Below are 19,877 nucleotides of genomic sequence, written 5' to 3'. Positions count from 1 at the left end.
AGGATAGAGTGCGGTGATTGGAGGAGGGAGACGTGCCTAGGTCATAGGGTCACGACGGCAGCCCTGGACACAGACCTGCGCCTGATCCGCAGCCAGGATCGATCCCGGCTCTCCCCCGCTGCAAACGCTGCCGAACCACCCCGTCCCCACCCTAGTCCCCCCACGCCCGGGGGTGGCCAGAGACGTCATGAGTCAGACGGGCGCGGTGCCCCCAGGCCCACAGCCAGCGCAGAGAAGCAGCACTAAACCCAGCTCAACTCTGCCTGTCCCGCCAGGTTAACCTACAGCCCTGCCTGGACTTAAGGGAAACATGGCCCAGGCTTACAGCAAGTGCGGAGAAGCAGCACAAGCTCCACGACTCCGGACTGGTATTCCGTCAGTCCAAGCAGGGCTGTAGGTTAACCCGGCGAGACAGGCAGAGTTGAGCTGCATTTAGCGCTGGATTGAGCTGAAATTACCGTTCACGGCTGAAGCCTTCGAAGCCTCGCGCGTGTGTGTGAGTGTGTGCATGCGCGCGCGGCCGCCAAGAAATTCTGTCCCCTACATATTTTGATAGCGATTTCCGTCATTGAGTTAGACCAGTGGGAAGGTTAGTTAGCCCAATGGAAAGCCTGTTACAGGTATAGCCGAGATACAGTGTGTGCAGCAGTCCACCAGGGGGCAGTGTGTGCAACATTCACCACATTCAAAGATGCAATATCAATAAATCAAAGGCTCTCCAAATAGACACTGCATTTCAGTTCTGTTTTTGCAAATCTAAAAAAGTAACAAATTTCAACATAATTTCACCTGTTGCTTTTGAATTGCAATATTTTAACCAATCTTTTCTACGGTCTTGAAGTAATTTTAAGGAATCTTAAGTAGAGCATTTGTATCTCCAAGAATCATTGGTGCGAGGTGTAGTGTGGTCAACCATCATCTCCTGGCAGAGCCTGTGCTGTCTCTGAATGTCGGCGTCCTTATCTCACTTTGAATTGGGCTCTGACAGAGTGCTATGTTTTGTGTCTATTGCTGAAGGTTTCCAACCAGTGATCAAGAAGAAAATCTACTGAGAGTTCAAAGAATTCACCAAAGTCTTGAAAGAGCAGAACTTTATCAAAAGTATTGGTCCCAAGAAATAGCCAGAGGAATCTCATTGCAAGGAGCACTCTGATGGTGCAGCTCAGTGATAGGCCTGTTGCAGGTATACCCAAGTAGGACGGGCTCACCAGAGGTATAACCTGGGCCAGTTGGATCTTGCCCTGCTGCACGTTCATGTCATTCTGAGCCTGAGCTCAGTGCCCACACTCAGGGCCGGCCTTAGGGGGTGCGTGGCCCAATTGGGAACAATTTTCATCGAAATATAAATATATAATTATAAATGAGCCATATTCAGGCACGTGTCGTGAGTAATAAGACAGTCAGTCGGCATTTTAAAAATCTTAAACCACGCATACGCAGATTGTTCTCCTCTCCGTAAAAATAAAAAATAAAAATAAATAAAGTAACAATTCAATTTGCCCAAGGCTTCCAAATCTCCTTCTTTCTGAATTACTGAATGGGTGGGAGGGTGGAGGGTGACGGCAGGTGGAGAGATGGTGGGAAAAACGGGAGCACACCGGGACAAGTTGAATCAGTTGTCATCTTATTGAATGACTATACTAGTTCAAGGGACCAATTGGGAGGAGTCTAGCCAGGGGTAAAGTTGCGGGGAGGGCAGGAGCATTGCGAAAGAGGGGGTCGGGGTTCATGCCAGTAACCCACACACTCACTGCTGCCGCGGCCCTCCGGGCGCGGAGCCACCGCATTGTGGCCGGGGAGGGAAGCAGCTCGCGTGGCTACGAGCGGCAGCCATCACCGGACAGCGGAACCGACTGCCATCTCTGTGCCTTCTGCCTGCCCGCTCACCTCTGGCAGTGCTCTCTGTCTGAACAGTGGGGGGACCAGCTCAAGAGCAAAGATCACATAGCGGAGTAGGTCAGCGGGTGATGGATAACATCACAGCGGGCGGTGGAGCTTACTCCTGTGTCAGCGCGAACAAGGGATCAATTGCGGTTACTCGCCCTGACATATGGAGTAAGCTCCACCGCCCGCTGTCCTGTTATCCATCGCCTGCTGACCCGCTCTTGAACTGGTTGCTGGCATGATCCCCGACCCCCTCCTTCTCAACCCTCCTGCCCTCCCCGCAACTTTACCCCTGGCCAGACTACCCACACGCTCCGAAAGGAACTCTCCCCCCCCCCCAGCAGCGCTGTCCTTTTACAGCCGCTTCCCACTTTACAGCCGTTTCCCATCAGCTGCTAGCAATGAGGGATAGACTTGGCTATACCTCAGTACAGTAACATCGTTCTTGAGGGATAACGAAGTCTATCTTTCTTGGCTAACAACCTAACCTTCTGCCTCCAAGATGCAGGTACATTTTCTAGCAATGTTACAAAATTTTGAGATTTTAAAAATCTAGTCTGCAATTTATCCCATCAGATAAAGCATAAAAATAAGTTTAATTTGACACCTAATTCACTTTCATATCTTATTAAAATATCAGTATTAAAAACGTTATGGCCATTTTCATACTCGGAAATTAGCATCTTGTTCCCTATTGCTTTTCCATTGACAACACAAAAGCTGTGATCAGTCAAAAGCCCATAACTTTCTTAATAATTAAGAGAACTGAATGAAATTTTCAGTTATTATAGATTGAAGCATTCTGAAACAAATATAAAACATCTTATTTGGATGACCCTAGGAGGGGGGTAGACGCTATAAGCCCCCCATGAGATATTTTATTTAACTCTGAAATTGAGGATAGACAAAAGCTGGAGTAACTCAGCAGGACAGGCAGCACTGCGACTCTGGAGAGAAGACCCTTCTTCAGACTGAACTGAACTGAACTGAACTCTCGTCGGTGAGAGTACTTGTGATTGTCTGAAGAAGGGTCTCAACCAGAAACGCAACCCTTTCCCCAGAGCCCCTGCCCGTCCCGCTGAGCCACCTTCAACTTCAGAGCCAAACAAAAAACACTGGAGGAACTCAGCGGGGAAGGGAGCACCCGCGTAGGGAACATAGCGCTTATCAGGAGCCGCCACGAGCCAGGACTCTCTCCCCCCCCCCCCCCCCTCCAACAGAAAGGAACCGCAGATGCAGCCGTCACTGCAAAACGACTAAGAAGGAACTGCAGATGCTGGAAAATCGAAGGTAGACAAAAATGCTGGAGAAACTCAGCGGGTGAGGCAGCATCTATGGAGCGAAGGGAATAGCCAACGTTTCGGGCCGGGTCTGAAGAAGGGATTCGACCCGAAACGTTGCCTATTTCCTTCGCTCCATAGATGCTGCCTCACCTGCTGAGTTTCTCCAGCATTTTTGTCTACCGCAAAACGTCAATGATTCCGGGAATGCCAAGGCAACAGGGTGAGAGAGAGGGAGTGAGAGAGCTAGAGAGAGATGCGATGGAGAGCGGGAGAGAGAGAGCGCGAGAGAGAGAGAGAGAGAGGGAGGGAGAGAGCGAAAGACAGAGAGACACAACGTGGGTCGGTAGGTAAATTGAATGCCTACCCTGCCCACCAAGAAGCTCGCCAAGAAGAAGCCCTCAATCATGATGGTGAGTTTTAAGAAATTCTCAATGTGTCATCAATGCATTGATCTACATTCCTCAGTAAATGTAATTGTGTTTTGATCAAGTATTAATGACACAGCGTGAATTGTATTCAAAGGAATGCAGCGTCATTAATACTTGTTCAAAACATAATTACATTTACTGAGGAATGTGGATCAATGCATTGATGACACATTGTATAACTACTTGTTAACTACTGGCTGTTAACAAGTGCTAACAGAAGTAGTTAACAAATCGTTTGTGTCTGATGGCCATGCAGCGGTTGTTAACATGTTCGTTTGTAAAAAAAATCCGTATGGCGAATGTTTTTTTAAATCTTTATTTAACAAAGCGAATCTGTATTTCCGTATGAAATACGGAAAATTAACGCGGGGCCCCCCTTAGGCGCGGGGTCCAATTGGGAGAAATCGGTCCAATCAGCTTAAGGCCGGCCCTGCCCACACTGCAAACGGCAGCGTTGGTGCTGCACTACACACCTCGCCTGAGTTTTCAATCCACTCGTGCAGAGAGCTGGATTGAGCAGCCCTGTCATTGCAGCCATGGGCCGGGCGAGGAACGTGAAGGCACGGCGGAGAGAGGGTGCGTGTGCTCTGCCAGGAGATGATGGTTGACCACTCTACACTTCGCATCAGTGATCCTTGCTCTACATTTCTTTTAAATTACTTAAAATTGTAGAAAAGATTGGGTAAAACATTTGCAATTGATAAGCAACAGGTTGTGTTATATGTTAAAATTAGATTTCTTTTCAACAATGAAAAGACGGAAAGATTTGCAAAAATGAAACCGAAATGCAGCGTCTATTTGGAGTGCCTTTTATTGATATTGTTAGCAAAATGTTGCTCCTTGAATGTGGTGAATGTTGCACACACTGCCCTCTGGTGGACTCTTCGTACGAAGAATGATCCCTTGCATTGGAAGGAACTGCAGATGCTGGTTTACACCGAAGATAGACACAAAATGCTGGAGTAACTCAGCGGGACAGGCAGCATCTCTGGATAGTAGGAATGGGTGACGTTCTGGGTTGAGACCTTTCATCAGGGTCTCGACCCGACACATCGCCCATTCCTTCTATGCTGCCTGTCCCGCTGAGTTATTCCAGCATTTTGTGTCTACCTTCAATGATCCTTTGCAGCTGATTGTGAGGAGAGATGCATAGTCATGCAGCCAGGGATTTTGTGCTGCTCGCAACTATCCTGCTCCTGCTCCTGCTCTCGATGATGCTTTACCCAAACCCCCAGCAGTTCTGTTGTGAGTGAGACCCTGTGTTCTCAGTCTCCTTGCACTGTCAGTAAAACCTCTTCTTTCCTTATCTCACACCTTCTCTCTTTTCATCTCTGACCTTTGACATTTCATCTCATGCAGGCTACGAGGAGGTATGTTAGAAGACTACGTTTTTGAAGGGTTTTATTAAAGAAAGAAAATATAACAATATTTTTACCACACCTGTTTGGTTGAACAGCGGAACATTAGGGAAAACAATATTCACGTAACTCCTGAATCTCACCCACAGTCGGGGTCTCACAGAATGCTACGTTTTGTATCTGTTGCTGCAGGTTTCCAAATGACACCAGTGAACAGGAAGCAAATCTACTGAGACAGTTGAAAGAAATCACCAGAGTCATTAAAGAGCAGAACATTATCGAAGGCATTGGTCCCGAGAAAGAGCCAGACGAATCTCATTACAAGGAGCACTCTGACGGTAAAGCTACATCAGTACCTACAGCACATGGCATGTTCAACAAAGGGCAATTTTGTGTGGCTTGTCCTCTGTTATAGAGTTAGCACTACAACTAAAGCATGGTGAATCATTTTCTTACCTAAATTATGATGAGCCTTCTGGTGTTCAGTTAATTTGGGATTTGTATCCCCTGCCACACTACTGAAGGTCAGGGATCCTCAAGATACATATTATTAGTCCTTAAAGAGTTGCGAGTGGAATGAGAGTGCAATGTGAGCACTTACTGCCATGAGTTACCCTATACCCAGAGGTGGAGGGCAATGGAAGGTCACTGACAGTAATTGGAGGAGGGAGATGGGACCAGGTGATGTTGTCACATTCAAGTGCAGAGTCCCAGAACTGTACAGCACGGAAACAGGCCCTTCAGCCCACCTTGTCCATGCCGACCAAAATGTCATACTAGGCTCATCACATTTGCCTACATTTGGCCAATATCTCTCTGAACCCTTTCTATCAAAATGTTTGTCTAAATGTCTTTTGAACGTGATATTTTTATCTGCTTCTATGGTAGCTTATTCTGCATACAGACCACCCTCTGAGTGAAAATGTCTGGGAATAGGGTCCCTCTAAAATCTCCCATATCTTATAGAGATGTATATAATCATGAGGGTAACAGATAGGATGAATGCACTGAGTCTTTTACCCATGGAAGGGGAATCAAGAAGCAGTAGACATAGGTTTGGTGAGAGGAGAATGGTTAGAGGAAGGAGATGGAATTCTCAGAGATACCCACGGTTTAGTTTAGTTTAATTTAGAGATACACAGCAGATACAGGCCCTTCGGTCCACTTAGTCTGCACCAGCCAGCGATCTTCGCACACTAACACTATTAGTGCAAATTAACCTACAAACCTGTACACGTCTTTGGAGTGTGGGAGGAAACCAAAGATCTTGGAGAAAACCCACACAAGTCACGGGGAGAACGTACACACTCCGTATAGACGAGCACCCATAGTTGGGATCAAACCCAGGCCTCTGGCGCTGCAAGCGCTGTAAGGCAGCAACTCTACCGCTGCGCCACCGTGCTGCCCTGGTGTGGGGTGCTTGCTGCTTTGTTGAGGAATGTTTGGCCAGAGCTCCAAGACTGGAGTTTGTTCTGAACTCAGTGCAGTGACTGGCCACTCGCTTGGTCACCAGTTTCATTGGCGTTTTTCAGAAGTGGGCAGTGAAGACTTGTCCTGTAGTTCCTCCCCGTCATCTTAGGGTGTGAGGAGTTAACACAGCACAAAGCAGTGCTCCCTGCTCCAGCTAACCACAATAGTGTCAGAGAGACAGACCACATGCATTTACCTTTACTGACACTACAGATTCACACCCTAAACCCAGTGGACCACATTACACTGAATCAAATCCTTTCGTTTTATAATATAATATTGCAAGTTAATTTGGACAATATCTGACTGTCAATAATTTATTGTGCCAAGGTTACGGCGGGGAGACAGAACATTCTAGATGCCGTTGCCGGCATGACAGGAACTATTCCAAGTCCAGTCAACGTTCTGCTGAGGAGCCGGAAACCAAACTAGATCAGTGCTTGTTCAATGAAACCGCAGAGAACAAAATCGGACAAGATGAGGACTCTGAGAGGGGTGCCCAGATTGGGCGGTGTGCCCGAGGGGTCGGTGGTGACGGGGAAGATCTCCACCAGGGTCTTGCCCGTGACCTAGCCGTGACACCACAGGAAGATGGGACTGCCAGCGGAGAGGACCACTGTCGTGTGGGTGACTCTCGCACGGAGCTTCACATCAGTGAACCACAGCATGTGACCACATACAGTACAGGAGCACTACGAAAACGCAACAAGATGGCAATAGAATAACGGGTATGAAGCAGCAGTAGACAGGTAGCACATCTCGGAATATATTACTCAGTCTGTGTCACATATTTCAGCTTCGGTACCTTCTCCATAGCTGTCAGAATGATCTAGTTTGCTCTGATTTAAAAATCTATTTTACTCAATAGTTACTGATAATGGTTGTTCTATGTACTTTGGTGTTTGCACTATCATAGTCTGCTCTAGTTAGAAGAATTATAATTTATTGTATATTTATTTTTGTTGTGTCTCATGTGCCTGTAACGCTGCAGCAAGTAAGAATTTCATTGTCCCATTCATATCTGGTACTAAAGACAGATAAACATATGATTCCATGCAGACATCAGCCATGGTCTGTTCTGAACCCAGGCCCTGGAGCTGTGAGGCAGCAGCATTGACCACTGATATCCCGGGTTAAACCACATCCCATTCTGCAAATACCTGCAGGTTCCTCCAACCTTTGACCTTCACAGATCCAGCATGTCCATTATACCAGCAGCCCACGTCCGCACTTCATCCGGCCTGCCGACTAGCCTAGTAATGCCGTCCTCTAGACCTTGATCACACCATTCAACATCAGCCCATTGTCTCTCTGTCACAGACATCATCTTTTCAGGAGATCTCCCTCCAGAGATCCAGCCTTGTGGTGCCCTAACCTTGCACAGTATATTACACCTTCTGGCCAAGTAGGACTGCCCCAGCATCTTCATGCTGGCCAGACAACTCCTCTCCACCTTCATCGTGCTTCAGCAGGGGCCAAAGACACTCTGCTTCCTTCTTGAACAGCGGCCCGCCCACTTCCTCTCCTCCACCTCCACTCATTCGTTCACCTGGCTCTGCAGGTGAATAACCTCTCCTTCAACAGCACTCTCTCCCTAAAGGGGCTGTCCCACTGCGGCGACCTAATCTGCGAGTTAAGAAGAGTGTCTTCGACCTTTAAGCTCGAGGGCACTCACCTGGAAAACCTCGAGCTGTATCGACCGTCCGCGTTGAAACCGCGAGCTGGATTGACCGACAGCACACGCACACACACACACACACACACACACATCGCAAAGTCGGGGGCCAGGGAAAGCGGGGGAGCGCTGTCTGAAATTCACACCCGCGATGAAGAGTAAGGAAAGACGGCTGCACAGTGTACGGTAAGTCCTTTAGAGAGCAGGGGGGGGAGAGAAGGGGAGGAGAAGGGGAGAGAAGGGGAGAGAAGGGGGGGGAGAAGGAGTGGAGGCACTAAGAAGTCTAATAAGTCTAATTTAGCGGGCATTTTACATTACCAGTCGGTTTTCCTGGGTCCTGAAAACTTCAATGAGCCATTCAAAATGCCCGGTCAGCGAAGGAGATTGCCTACGGCTGCCCTCAACTGCCTGTAACTAAATAGCGACCCCACTCCACTGCACTACGAGTTCAAAATATCCATGCCGACCAAATTTTACTCGCGGAAAATGTTTCAACATGCTGAAAATGTTTCCGCAACCTAGTATTCGGGAACTTCCCTCGAGAATGAAGGAGAGTTCCAGTGACCTCATAGGACCTCCTAGGACCACGTGTCGACCATGCTGCGAGTTTGAGTCGAGGGCAAACTCGTCTAAACTCGCAGATTAGGTCGCCGCAGTGGGACAGCCCCTTGACTAAACTAAATAAAACAATAAACTCAACTCGACTCCCTCCAAAGGTGCAGCTTCTTCTGCTGGTTGCTACTGCACAAGCACCAACGGCTGGGCTATCTCGTGCAGGTACTGACAGGGAGGGAGGGGGGGGGGAGCTAGGAGCTAGGCCAGCGTCTTGTGGGAAACTCAGACAGATCTTAGTTCCACTTCTCCTTGACCCTACCCCCTCAACTTTCTCTGGAACAAGGACAACCACACTGGTAACACTGGCCACACAAACGCAGCTGTAAAGCCTCACACCTGTGCAGTCATTCTCCACCCTGTTCCCACATGTGCAGTACAAACAGCTCAAAAACCTCTCACTTGCCGAGCCGCTCCTCGCCCTGTTCCCACCTTCCTGACGCCAGAACACGGAGTCTCTCAGCCTGCTGGTCCAGAGGAGGAACCGTTTATTAACACAGAGAGTGGTGAATCTGTGGAATTCTCTGCCACAGAAGGTAGTTGAGGCCAGTTCATTGGCTATATTTAAGAGGGAGTTAGATGTGGCCCTTGTGGCTAAAGGAATCAGGGGGTATGGAGAGAATGCAGGGATAGGATACTGAGTTGGATGATCAGCCATGATCATATCGAATGGCGGTGCAGGCTCGAAGGGCCGAATGGCCTACTCCTGCACCTATTTTCTATGTTTCTATGTACTGTGTACGGTTTGATTTGATGCATACTATGCAGAACAAGCTTTTCACTGTATCTCTGTACACGTTGCAATAAATAATCTAAACCAAGCCAAAATATGATAATAAGAAGCATGATTCAGTAGACGTGGTTATGAAGCTGATGCATGATCATTTAATGAACAAACCAGTCAGTGGTATCCAAACTGACCTCATCTCCTCATCACACCACAACTGGAGACCCACCTCACAGGCCTTCACAGAACTATCCCCGCTGCTGAGATGAGAAATACCCTTCTATTGCCTTTGCTTCATTTTTTGCACATTATCATTATTTTGCTTTCATCATAATGGAACTCTTCAATATTAAGTCTAATTAAAATGAGAAGTTAATTAAAGTGCTCACTTAACATGCTCGATAGTTTAATTGGAAATGTCTTAAAGGAGAGCTTTGCCTTCTAAGGAGAGTTGATCTGGATCAAGATGGACGTTCTCATCATTAATCAATTGCCAAGTTTAAGCAGCAGTCAGAGATGTTCATCGATGGAAATGCACTGTCTGAAAGATTCAGGAGTAACCTTCACAAAGGAATTGGATAAATAATTGAAAGGGATAAAAATATGAATGTTATGGGGAAGGAGCTGAGTTCTGTGACTAATTGGATAGTTGTGTTATAATTAACCCAACATTGCAGAGTTACCTTGGCAACCAAACACCGGAAGTAATGAGAGCTGAGCAGTCTGTGAGTTTCCAGAATGCACAGAGATCACCTCTCCCTCCACCCACGGTACTGTGCTGACAGTATCTCTGAAGTCTCCTGGTCCTTAGTGATGCTGGGACGAGGCTGTGGATGTGAAGAGGAAGGTCATCTCCAGCGAGGATTGGGGATGATTGGTATCAGCAGAGCTCACCAGCAGCTCCTCTCTGTCAGAAAGAAGACACAAAGTGCTGGAGTAACTCACCCACTTTGTGTCTTTTGAGTTACTCCAGTACTTGTTGTCCTTTTTCATATAAACCACCATCTGCATTTCGTTGTGTCCTCTTCTCTTATAGGAGTTGATCTTGAGATGAAATCCCTCCACCCACTCTCTGTTTCAGTGTTTTAAAATTATTGCTACGCTTCCTCGGAATCAGTGTTTGTAGTTTAATGAATCTACGACTAATTTAAGAGATCTCACATCCCTACAGTCCTTCATTGCCTGGTCAAGTGTGGTCTACAAAAACCTGCTCACCCAATCATAAAAGATTCACTGCCAATTGATCAACATGGAAAATACAGTACAGTAATTGCCACACTTCCAGGTGACCTTCAGGGAACTATGAACCACCCTGGTGGTGGGCCGTTGTAGATGACGACTGCATTGCCATGTGGGATTGGTGTGGCTCACAGGTCCGATGCTCTAGCCACATACGCGGGAGCAGTGGAGGAACATGAAGACCACCCTGGGGGGGGGGGGGTTTAGGGCTGAAGCCATCCTGTCTCTGGCACTAACCATCCTATTAGTTATTACACCGCACAACCTAAGTGGATTAGTTTAGTTAATTCTAAACATGCAGGTAAAATGTACCAGATTATTAAAATGCAAACTGCTGTCTTATTTGAAGCCTTTGTCTCCCCTAACGTTCAAAGAATGAGCAGAATGTCCTGTATAACAAGGACATACAAATGATAGGCTTCAGGGAGGCGATTTACCCTGATGTTCACTGGAGTAACGATCACGTTCTGGGCAGTCACTGGGTGATTAGGATATCCAGGAGATTGCCTTTTGACATTTGATACAAACAAAAATTACATTTTATTACTAAATGTAATTTATTACAAAAATCAAAACCAGAACGATTGTGCTTAATGGGAATGTAACAGCATATCAGAAGATTTCCGTATCTCTCCAAATAAACAGTGACTTTTTCTCGACCACAATATACTAAATGACTCAAATACGATCTCCCGATTGCCAAACACTTTAACTCCTCTTCCATTTCCCACACTAACCTTTCTGTCCTGGGCCTCCTCCACTGTCAAAGTGAGGCCAAACACAAATTGGAGGGACAGCACCTCATATTTCACTTGGGCAGCTTACAACCCAGCAGTATGAAGGTAGACAAAAAATGATGGAGAAACTCAGCGGATGAGGCAGCATCTGTGGAGAGAAGGAATTGGCGACGTTTCCGGTCGAGACCCTTCTTCAGCAGCATGAATATTGATTTCACTATCTTCAAATAACCCTTGCATTCCCTCTATCTCTGTCATTCCCCACCCCAGTTGTCATACTAGTTTCACTGTCTTCCTGCTGAATTTCATTGGTTGTAGAACTCTTTACCACCTTCTCCACAGGCAATGGACCATTGTGGGCTCCACCTTTCCTTGATTGCCGTTGCTGGCTTTGATTTGTGCTTTTGCATACATTTCATTCATTTGTTCTTTGTACCATTTCATATCTCTTGTTTCCCTTTCCCCTGACTCTCAGTCTGAAGAAGGGTCTCAACCCGAAACATCACCTATCCCTTTTCTCCAAAGATGCTGCCTGACCCACTGAGTTACTCCAGCATCTTGTGACTCTTCGGTGTAAACTCCTTCCTACACACCTAGTTATCTTGACCACAATACAATGAATAAAACTATCTTCAGTGGAACTAGTCTGAGGATATTTAACTGATGCATTGAGGTCTTTGGGTTATTAGTGCCACTAGCAGAGACACCATTCACAAAGTCTGAAGATCGCTAATATTAAAGATGTTTATCAAAAAGGTTTTGGGTTTGTTGTTCACCATGCACAGTCGTGCCAACTGAAACAGAAATAACATGGGAGTGCGAAGCAGGTCATACTAAACTAACTAATCTAAACTAACTAACTAAAAAGTTGTAGTATCTCAGCGGGTCACACAGCATCTCTGGAGAAAAGGAATAGGTGACGTTTCAGGTCAAGACCCTTCCTCAGACTGAAAGTCAGAGGAGAGAGAAACGAGAGATATGAAAAGGATCTTGACCCAAAATTGTCACCTATTCCTTTTCTCCAGAGATATTGTCTGACCCGCTGAATTACTCCTGCTTTTTGTGTCTATACCATTCTGGGATATCTAATCTGGATAAAAAGTCACCTTACAAAATTTGCAAGCAATAATTCTAAGCATTTAAAAGATGTTTTAATTTGAACAGGGACAACGTGGGTGGGAGGGCTCGGTGTTTTCTCACACACGTTATTGAATCCATTTGCTCGGCTCATTGTACTGACTGGGTTTAGCCACAGGGTGGAGACTGCAACCCAATTACTTGCTGTGATTACTGTACTGTTCTGACTAGTGTATACAGTTATTTACAGCCTGTAACAATTCCATGGCAACAGCTCTGAGTTGTGTGCTTCGTAAAGAGAGCAACAACTTAAGTGTATTATTTTGCTGGGTTGATGCCTCAAGTTGCATTGAGTTCTGTCAGAACGAGGGTTGTTATTGTTCGGTATTAACTTTGACTTATTCTGCATCTTCTGGCCCATCTCAGTGAGTGTGCAACTCGTGGGAACGGAAACTGGAATTAGATTGACCCAGGACTAGTTTCATTTCACAGGGCCCCTAACAAAATGTGGATTAGCCATTTGTCACAAGTGCATCTCACCAAAAGGAGTGGATAAAGTTACAAATGAAAGGAAATGCCAATATTGAAACAGTCTCGCATTATAAACATTGGCTTTACCCTGGAAGAATGTGCATCCACCAACTCCCTTTTCAAAGTAAACGGCAAACCTTCCTTCTCCGTGGGAATTTTATTTAATTATTGGACTGACCAGATTATCACCGTGAGCTGCATCTTGGATGACATTACAGATTATTCTGGGATAGTATTACAAAACTATTGAAGATCTTTAAAAGATTTCCAATTGATTTCTTCACTTGTAAATATCGTTACTGTCACTCATTCTTCTGAGCGAAGCTCACTGGGCAACAACAGCCCAATAAAAATAGGATGTAGAAACCAAGAAACTGGTTTACACAAAAGGACACAGTGCTGGAGTAACTCAACAGGTCAGGCAGCATCCCTGGAGAACATGGATAGGTGATGTTTTGGGTTCAGACCCTTATATAGTCTGGGAGTAAAGAGGTTCTTCTGCAGTTGTATAGGGCTCTGGTGAGACCACATCTGGAGTATTGTGTACAGTTTTGGTCTCCTAATTTGAGGAAGGACATCCTTGTGATTGAGGCAGTGCAGCGTAGGTTCACGAGATTGATCCCTGGGATGGCGGGACTGTCATATGAGGAAAGATTGAAAAGACTAGGCTTGTATTCACTGGAGTTTAGAAGGATGAGGGGGTATCTTATAGAAACATATAAAATTATAAAAGGACTGGACAAGATAGATGCAGGAAAAATGTTCCCAATGTTGGGCGAGTCCAGAACCAGGGGCCAGTCTTAGAATAAAGGGGAGGCCATTTAAGACTGAGGTGAGAAAAAACTTTTTCACCCAGAGAGTTGTGAATTCGTGGAATTCCCTGCCGCAGAGGGCAGTGGAGGCCAAGTCACTGGATGGATTTAAGAGAGAGTTAGATAGAGCTCTAGGGGCTAGTGGAATCAAGGGATATGGGGAGAAGGCAGGCACGGGTTATTGATTGGGGACGATCAGCCATGATTCCGGAGTAGTTCCTGAGGATTGGCGGGTAGCAAACGTAACCCCACTTTTTAAGAAGGGAGGGAGAGAGAAAACGGGGAATTACAGATCAGTTAGTCTAACATCGGTAGTGGGGAGACTGCTAGAGTCAGTTATTAAAGATGGGATAGCAGCACATTTGGAAAGTGGTGAAATCATTGGACAAAGTCAGCATGGGTTTACAAAAGGTAAATCATGTCTGACGAATCTTATAGAATTTTTCGAGGATGTAACTAGTAGCGTGGATAGGGGAGAACCAGTGGATGTGGTGTATCTGGACTTCCAGAAGGCTTTTCGACAAGGTCCCACATAAGAGATTAGTATACAAACTTAAAGCACACTGGCATTGGGGGTTCAGTATTGATGTGGATAGAGAACTGGCTGGCAAACAGGAAGCAAAGAGTAGGAGTAAACGGGTCCTTTTCACAATGGCAGGCAGTGACTAGTGGGGTACCGCAAGGCTCAGTGCTGGGACCCCAGCTATTTACAATATATATTAATGATCTGGATGAGGGAATTGAAGGCAATATCTCCAAGTTTGCGGATGACACTAAGCTGGGGGGCAGTGTTAGCTGCGAGGAGGATGCTAGGAGACTGCAAGGTGACTTGGATAGGCTGGGTGAGTGGGCAAATGTTTGGCAGATGCAGTATAATGTGGATAAATGTGAGGTTATCCATTTTGGTGGCAAAAACAGGAAAGCAGACTATTATCTAAATGGTGGCCGACTAGGAAAAGGGGAGATGCAGCGAGACCTGGGTGTCATGGTACACCAGTCATTGAAAGTAGGCATGCAGGTGCAGCAGGCAGTGAAGAAAGCGAATGGTATGTTAGCTTTCATAGCAAAAGGATTTGAGTATAGGAGCAGGGAGGTTCTACTGCAGTTGTACAGGGTCTTGGTGAGACCACACCTGGAGTATTGCGTACAGTTTTGGTCTCCAAATCTGAGGAAGGACATTATTGCCATAGAGGGAGTGCAGAGAAGGTTCACCAGGCTGATTCCTGGGATGTCAGGACTGGCTTATGAAGAAAGACTGGATAGACTTGGTTTATACTCTCTAGAATTTAGGAGATTGAGAGGGGATCTTATAGAAACTTACAAAATTCTTAAGGGGTTGGACAGGCCAGATGCAGGAAGATTGCTCCCGATGTTGGGGAAGTCCAGGACAAGGGGTCACAGCTTAAGGATAAGGGGGAAATCCTTTAAAACCGAGATGAGAAGAACTTTTTTCACACAGAGAGTGGTGAATCTCTGGAACTCTCTGCCACAGAGGGTAGTCGAGGCCAGTTCATTGGCTATATTTAAGAGGGAGTTAGATGTGGCCTTTGTGGCTAAGGGGATCAGAGGGTATGGAGAGAAGGTAGGTACAGGATACTGAGTTGGATGATCAGCCATGATCATATTGAATGGCGGTGCAGGCTCGAAGGGCCGAATGGCCTACTCCTGCACCTAATTTCTATGTTTCTATGTTTCTATGATCACAATGAATGGCGGTGCTGGCTCAAAGGGCCGAATGGTCTCCTCTTGCACCTATTTTCTCTGTTTCTATTCAAACTATAAGGGTGGGAGAATAAAGCTGGGACTAGCTGGAGAAACAGGAAAAAGTGTGGCAGGTAACAGGTTGACATAAAAACAAGAAGTTTGAAAGGGTTCAGAAGGGATTTACCAAGATGTTGCCAGGACTTGAGGGCTATAGGGAGAGGTTTGACAGGCTAGGGCTTTATTCCTTGGAGCGCAGGAGGATGAGGGGTGATCAAATAGAGGTGTACATAATCATGAAAGGAATAGTTCGGGTAAACGCACAGAGTCTTTTGTCCAGAGTGGGGGAATTGAGAACCAGAGGACATCGGTTTAAGGTAAGGGGGGAAAGATTTAAGGGAACCCGAGCGGTAACTTTTTCTTTACACAAAGAGTGGTTGGTGTGTGGAACAAGCTGCGGGGGGGGAGGTAGTTGAGGCAGGTACTATTGCAATGTTTAAAAATAATTGAGACAGGTACATGGATAGGACAGGTTTAAAGAGATATGGGCCAATAGCAGGCAGGTGAGACTAGTTGTTGGTCGGTATGGGCAAGTTGGGCCGAAGGGACCGTTTCCATGCTGTGTCACTCTAAAAAGTGCTGGAGATATCAGCCCGACTGGTATTTTTTGCAAAAGAAAGTGGAGGTCCATCAGCCTGAAACCATGAACTGTTTGTCTTCCACTGCCATTCGGCTTCACTGGCATTTCCACTTATGACGTTAGATTTTTATTCTCGTCAGCCTGTTACCTCTCAAGCATCCTAAGGCATTGTGTGGAATGCTAACGTTAATACACACCAGCAACTTCCAGGGTAGATATTGGGACACGGTGTCAAAGCAACACAAGTTTCCTGCAATTCGTGAAAAGAAAGCAATGGGACATTGACTGGTGTATTTTGTATATAAACTTTAATGCAATCCATTAAAACAGCAATATGTTTCAAAGTTATTTATTCAAAAACTCCATTCAACAAGTAGGATCTTTACATGACAAGGGACACTTGTTTATCTTTCATTTACAAACAAAATGGTCCCAATAAAATGGTTCTTAAATTCTTAAAACATGTTACTTCGGCAAATAAATGGGACACTCAGCAGCCGACTAACTGCACAGTTGTGTCCCACGAGTGCAGACAGACTGGGAGAAATAAATCACCGTGAGAAAATTACGACTGACTCAATGACAGATGACGCCAACTTTAGACACGCGTTGGAACACATGTTGCTTTTATAATGGGTTTTACATTAAATGTTTCATGAGATAACAAGTAGGCTGTGTCGTGCAGAGCACAACTAAATTAACCACAAGCCACGCACTCTGACAAGACAAAGCAGGGAATTCCTCACTTGAGTCAGGTGTGCAACTACAGGTATTGTTTCACCTGAAAGCATTAGCACACTGTACAAAGTTATGGCATGAAGCTTACTGGAGTGCATCATTCATTTGATTTTTGATTTTTATTATAATGGGAAATAAACACCTGAATACATGATCTCCATACATGAGGACAGCGGTAAATATTACATGTGCAGTGCTGAGGATAACAGCACAAGCCACACTGTGCATGAACTGTGATGTTAAACACAGATAGACACAAAATGCTGGAGTAACTCAGCGGGACAGGCAGCATCTCTGGAGAGAAGGAATGGATAGAAGATAAAACACAGATACAGGCCACTCTGTTATTGAACACCAATATAATCCAACACAGGCAGTGACTCTTGTGATCAGTCTGTGAGAGAAGGATCACAATCACAGCATTCGACACTAAAATATTCAACATCCTATTTCTAAACTTTGCATATTAAAAAGGCCATTTACAAAGGTCCCAACTCCCAAATATATGTTTGCTTTAGCTCCACAGACGGATTAGCTACATTCAAAACCAATGTTTCTCCTTGGGTTAGTTTCTGTGAACCCTGAACTGATGAGACACCAACAGCAAATAAAAATGGGTTGACACAGAATGACACAAAGTGCTGGAGTAATTCAGCGGGTCAAGCAGCATCTGTGGGGAACATGGATAGGTGACGTCCTGAGTCAGGACCCTTCTTCAGTCTGTAATAAAAGGCCCAAAGTGCTGGAGCTCCTCTCCCTCGTAGACACAGAATGGGTCAGGAGCCCTGGAGAACATTCTCTAACTTTGAACTTTTCTGATCTAATGTAATGCCAAGAACCACAGGGGTGCATTTGTAAACAGTCAGACAGGACAAGATGACAATTAACAATGGGTGTTAGACATGGCTCCACAATCACTCACCACTGTGACTCAGATGGCCAACAAGACCCCAGTCCAGGGAGCTCAGCACAGAGGCCAGCCGGCACTGGGAATGTTGCACAGTGAGAGATGTGACACATGCGGATGAAGCAGGTTTGTGCTGTTCACCATCCGAGCACTAACCTGCTATGCTCATGTTTCTCTCAGTGCTAACGACAGACAACCCGCTCAAACTGCAGTCAACTCATCATCATGTAACAGGCAGGAGTACCTCAGGTTGAAGAAATGGATGGATTAGCTGTTTATGCAGAAGCCTATCACTACTACACAATGAAGGCATTGAGAAAATGTTGCACAGTTTGTACACCTGTAACTTTCATCTATATTTGCCTGAACAATGTGTCAGGTTTTTTGCAAAAGTCAAAATGCTGGAGGGATTCAGCGAGTCAGCAGTATCTGTGGGACAGTCAACGCTTCAGCACCTGACTCCACATCAGGACCACAAACAAGGTCTCGACCCTAAACACCACAGACCAAAATTACCAAGTTCTCCAACGTCAACGATTCTTAAAGCTCTGATCCTGAGATTGAAAGGTTACCATCTTCCATGATGCAAAACACATTCTGATAATTCGATACTATTCAGGGGTCATCAATTGATAACAGAAATGAACTATTATGCGTTCTCCCAGCCACAGGTGTCTGCAGACTTAGATTTCACACTCTGTTCCCCAGCATATCCTCTTCATCAATCCTCAGCTCAGCTGCAATACACTGATTACAGAGGTCTCACATTTCACAATACGATACGATAAAACTTTATTTATCCCCGCAGGGAAATTGGTGAAATTAAAGGTGAAAAGAAAAAGGCAAGCGACTGTTGGCTGGCTGGCACAGTACCTTCCCTGGAACAAATGACCAGATGACAGACTTATCCACTGGGCGGAGGATACTAAACTAGAGTGCCCTCCCGCCTCCGCCACACCGGGTTCACTTTGTTCTCTCACCGTCCCTCACGGCAGGTCCCCATTGTCGTCCCCTCCCCCCTCACGGCCCACCGCTACCGAGGCCCACGTTGCCAACGAGGCCCCACTGTCACCGCTGAGTCTGCCGCTGCCGAGGCTCCCGCTGCCGAGGCTCCTATCGCCGCCACCGCTGAGGCTCCTTAAGCCCAGACAGGCCTCGTCGCCCGGCTTCTCCGCAGGCTCCTGGGAGGCCCGTGGGGTGAGTCGGGCCTACCAGGGCCAGTCTCTGCCTTAAAAACATTCACTGACTTGACCTCCACATCCTTCTGTGGCAAAGAATTCCACACAAACAGGCCCTTCAGCTCAACTGTGTAAGAAGGAACTGCAGATGCTGGATTAAACTGAAGATAGACACAAAAAGCTGGAGTAACTCAGCGAGACAGGCAGCATCTCTGGAGAGAAGGAATGGGTGACGTTTCGGGTCCAGACCCTTCTAAGAAGTCACCCAGAGAGTTGTGAATCTGAGGAATTCTCTGCCTCAGAAGGCAGTGGAGGCCGATTCTCTGGATGCTTTCAAGAGAGAGTTAGATAGAGCTCTGAAAGATAGCAGAGCCGAGGGATATGGGGAGAAGGCAGGAACGGGGTACTGATTGGGGATTATCAGCGATCCTGCCCAAGTGTCTTTCAAATGTTGTTATTGTACCTGCCTTAACCACTTCCCATGGCAGCCCATTTCATATACACCCCACCCTCTGTGGAAAAAAACATTCAGGACTGGTGGACATTGCTAGCAGTTCAGATTGAAGAATCTTCCTTAGAGTTGAGAAAGAAAAACAAATGAGTTTTAAGTAGTATGGAGGGTGGGGAAAGAATGTTAATAATGACATCCTTGATGGCCTGACATCCTGCCACCCCTTGGCCCTCTCCTCATCAGAGATATTCCTTCTGCCGATCCCTCACCCTCTCAAAACTTTAACAGTAACTTGATTTCTCTTTTTCCAAGTTCATATGAAGCGGTTTCTAGCTGAAACTATAACCATTTCCCTTTTCACGGGTGCTGCCCGACCAGCTGAGTATTTCCGGCATATTCTGTATTTATTTCAGATTTCCAGTGGCTGAT

General features: G+C 46.1%; 1 protein-coding gene across 1 annotated transcript in view; it reads left to right on the top strand.

The window, feature by feature from the left end:
- The window catches only part of ric3 (RIC3 acetylcholine receptor chaperone), a 52,724-nt gene extending 44,658 nt beyond the window's left edge, over positions 1 to 8,066 (top strand). Inside the window, exons 5-6 of the mRNA XM_033038513.1 lie at positions 5,146 to 5,291; positions 6,754 to 8,066. Coding sequence (XP_032894404.1) covers positions 5,146 to 5,291; positions 6,754 to 7,148 — 541 coding nt within the window. The 3' untranslated portion in view covers positions 7,149 to 8,066. The remainder of the gene's footprint in view (positions 1 to 5,145; positions 5,292 to 6,753) is intronic.
- Positions 8,067 to 19,877: the final 11,811 nt, after the last annotated feature.

Source organism: Amblyraja radiata, chromosome 20 (genome assembly GCF_010909765.2).
Source record: "Amblyraja radiata isolate CabotCenter1 chromosome 20, sAmbRad1.1.pri, whole genome shotgun sequence".
Classification (NCBI taxonomy): domain Eukaryota; kingdom Metazoa; phylum Chordata; class Chondrichthyes; order Rajiformes; family Rajidae; genus Amblyraja; species Amblyraja radiata.
This window is presented reverse-complemented; position numbering and strand designations above follow the sequence as displayed.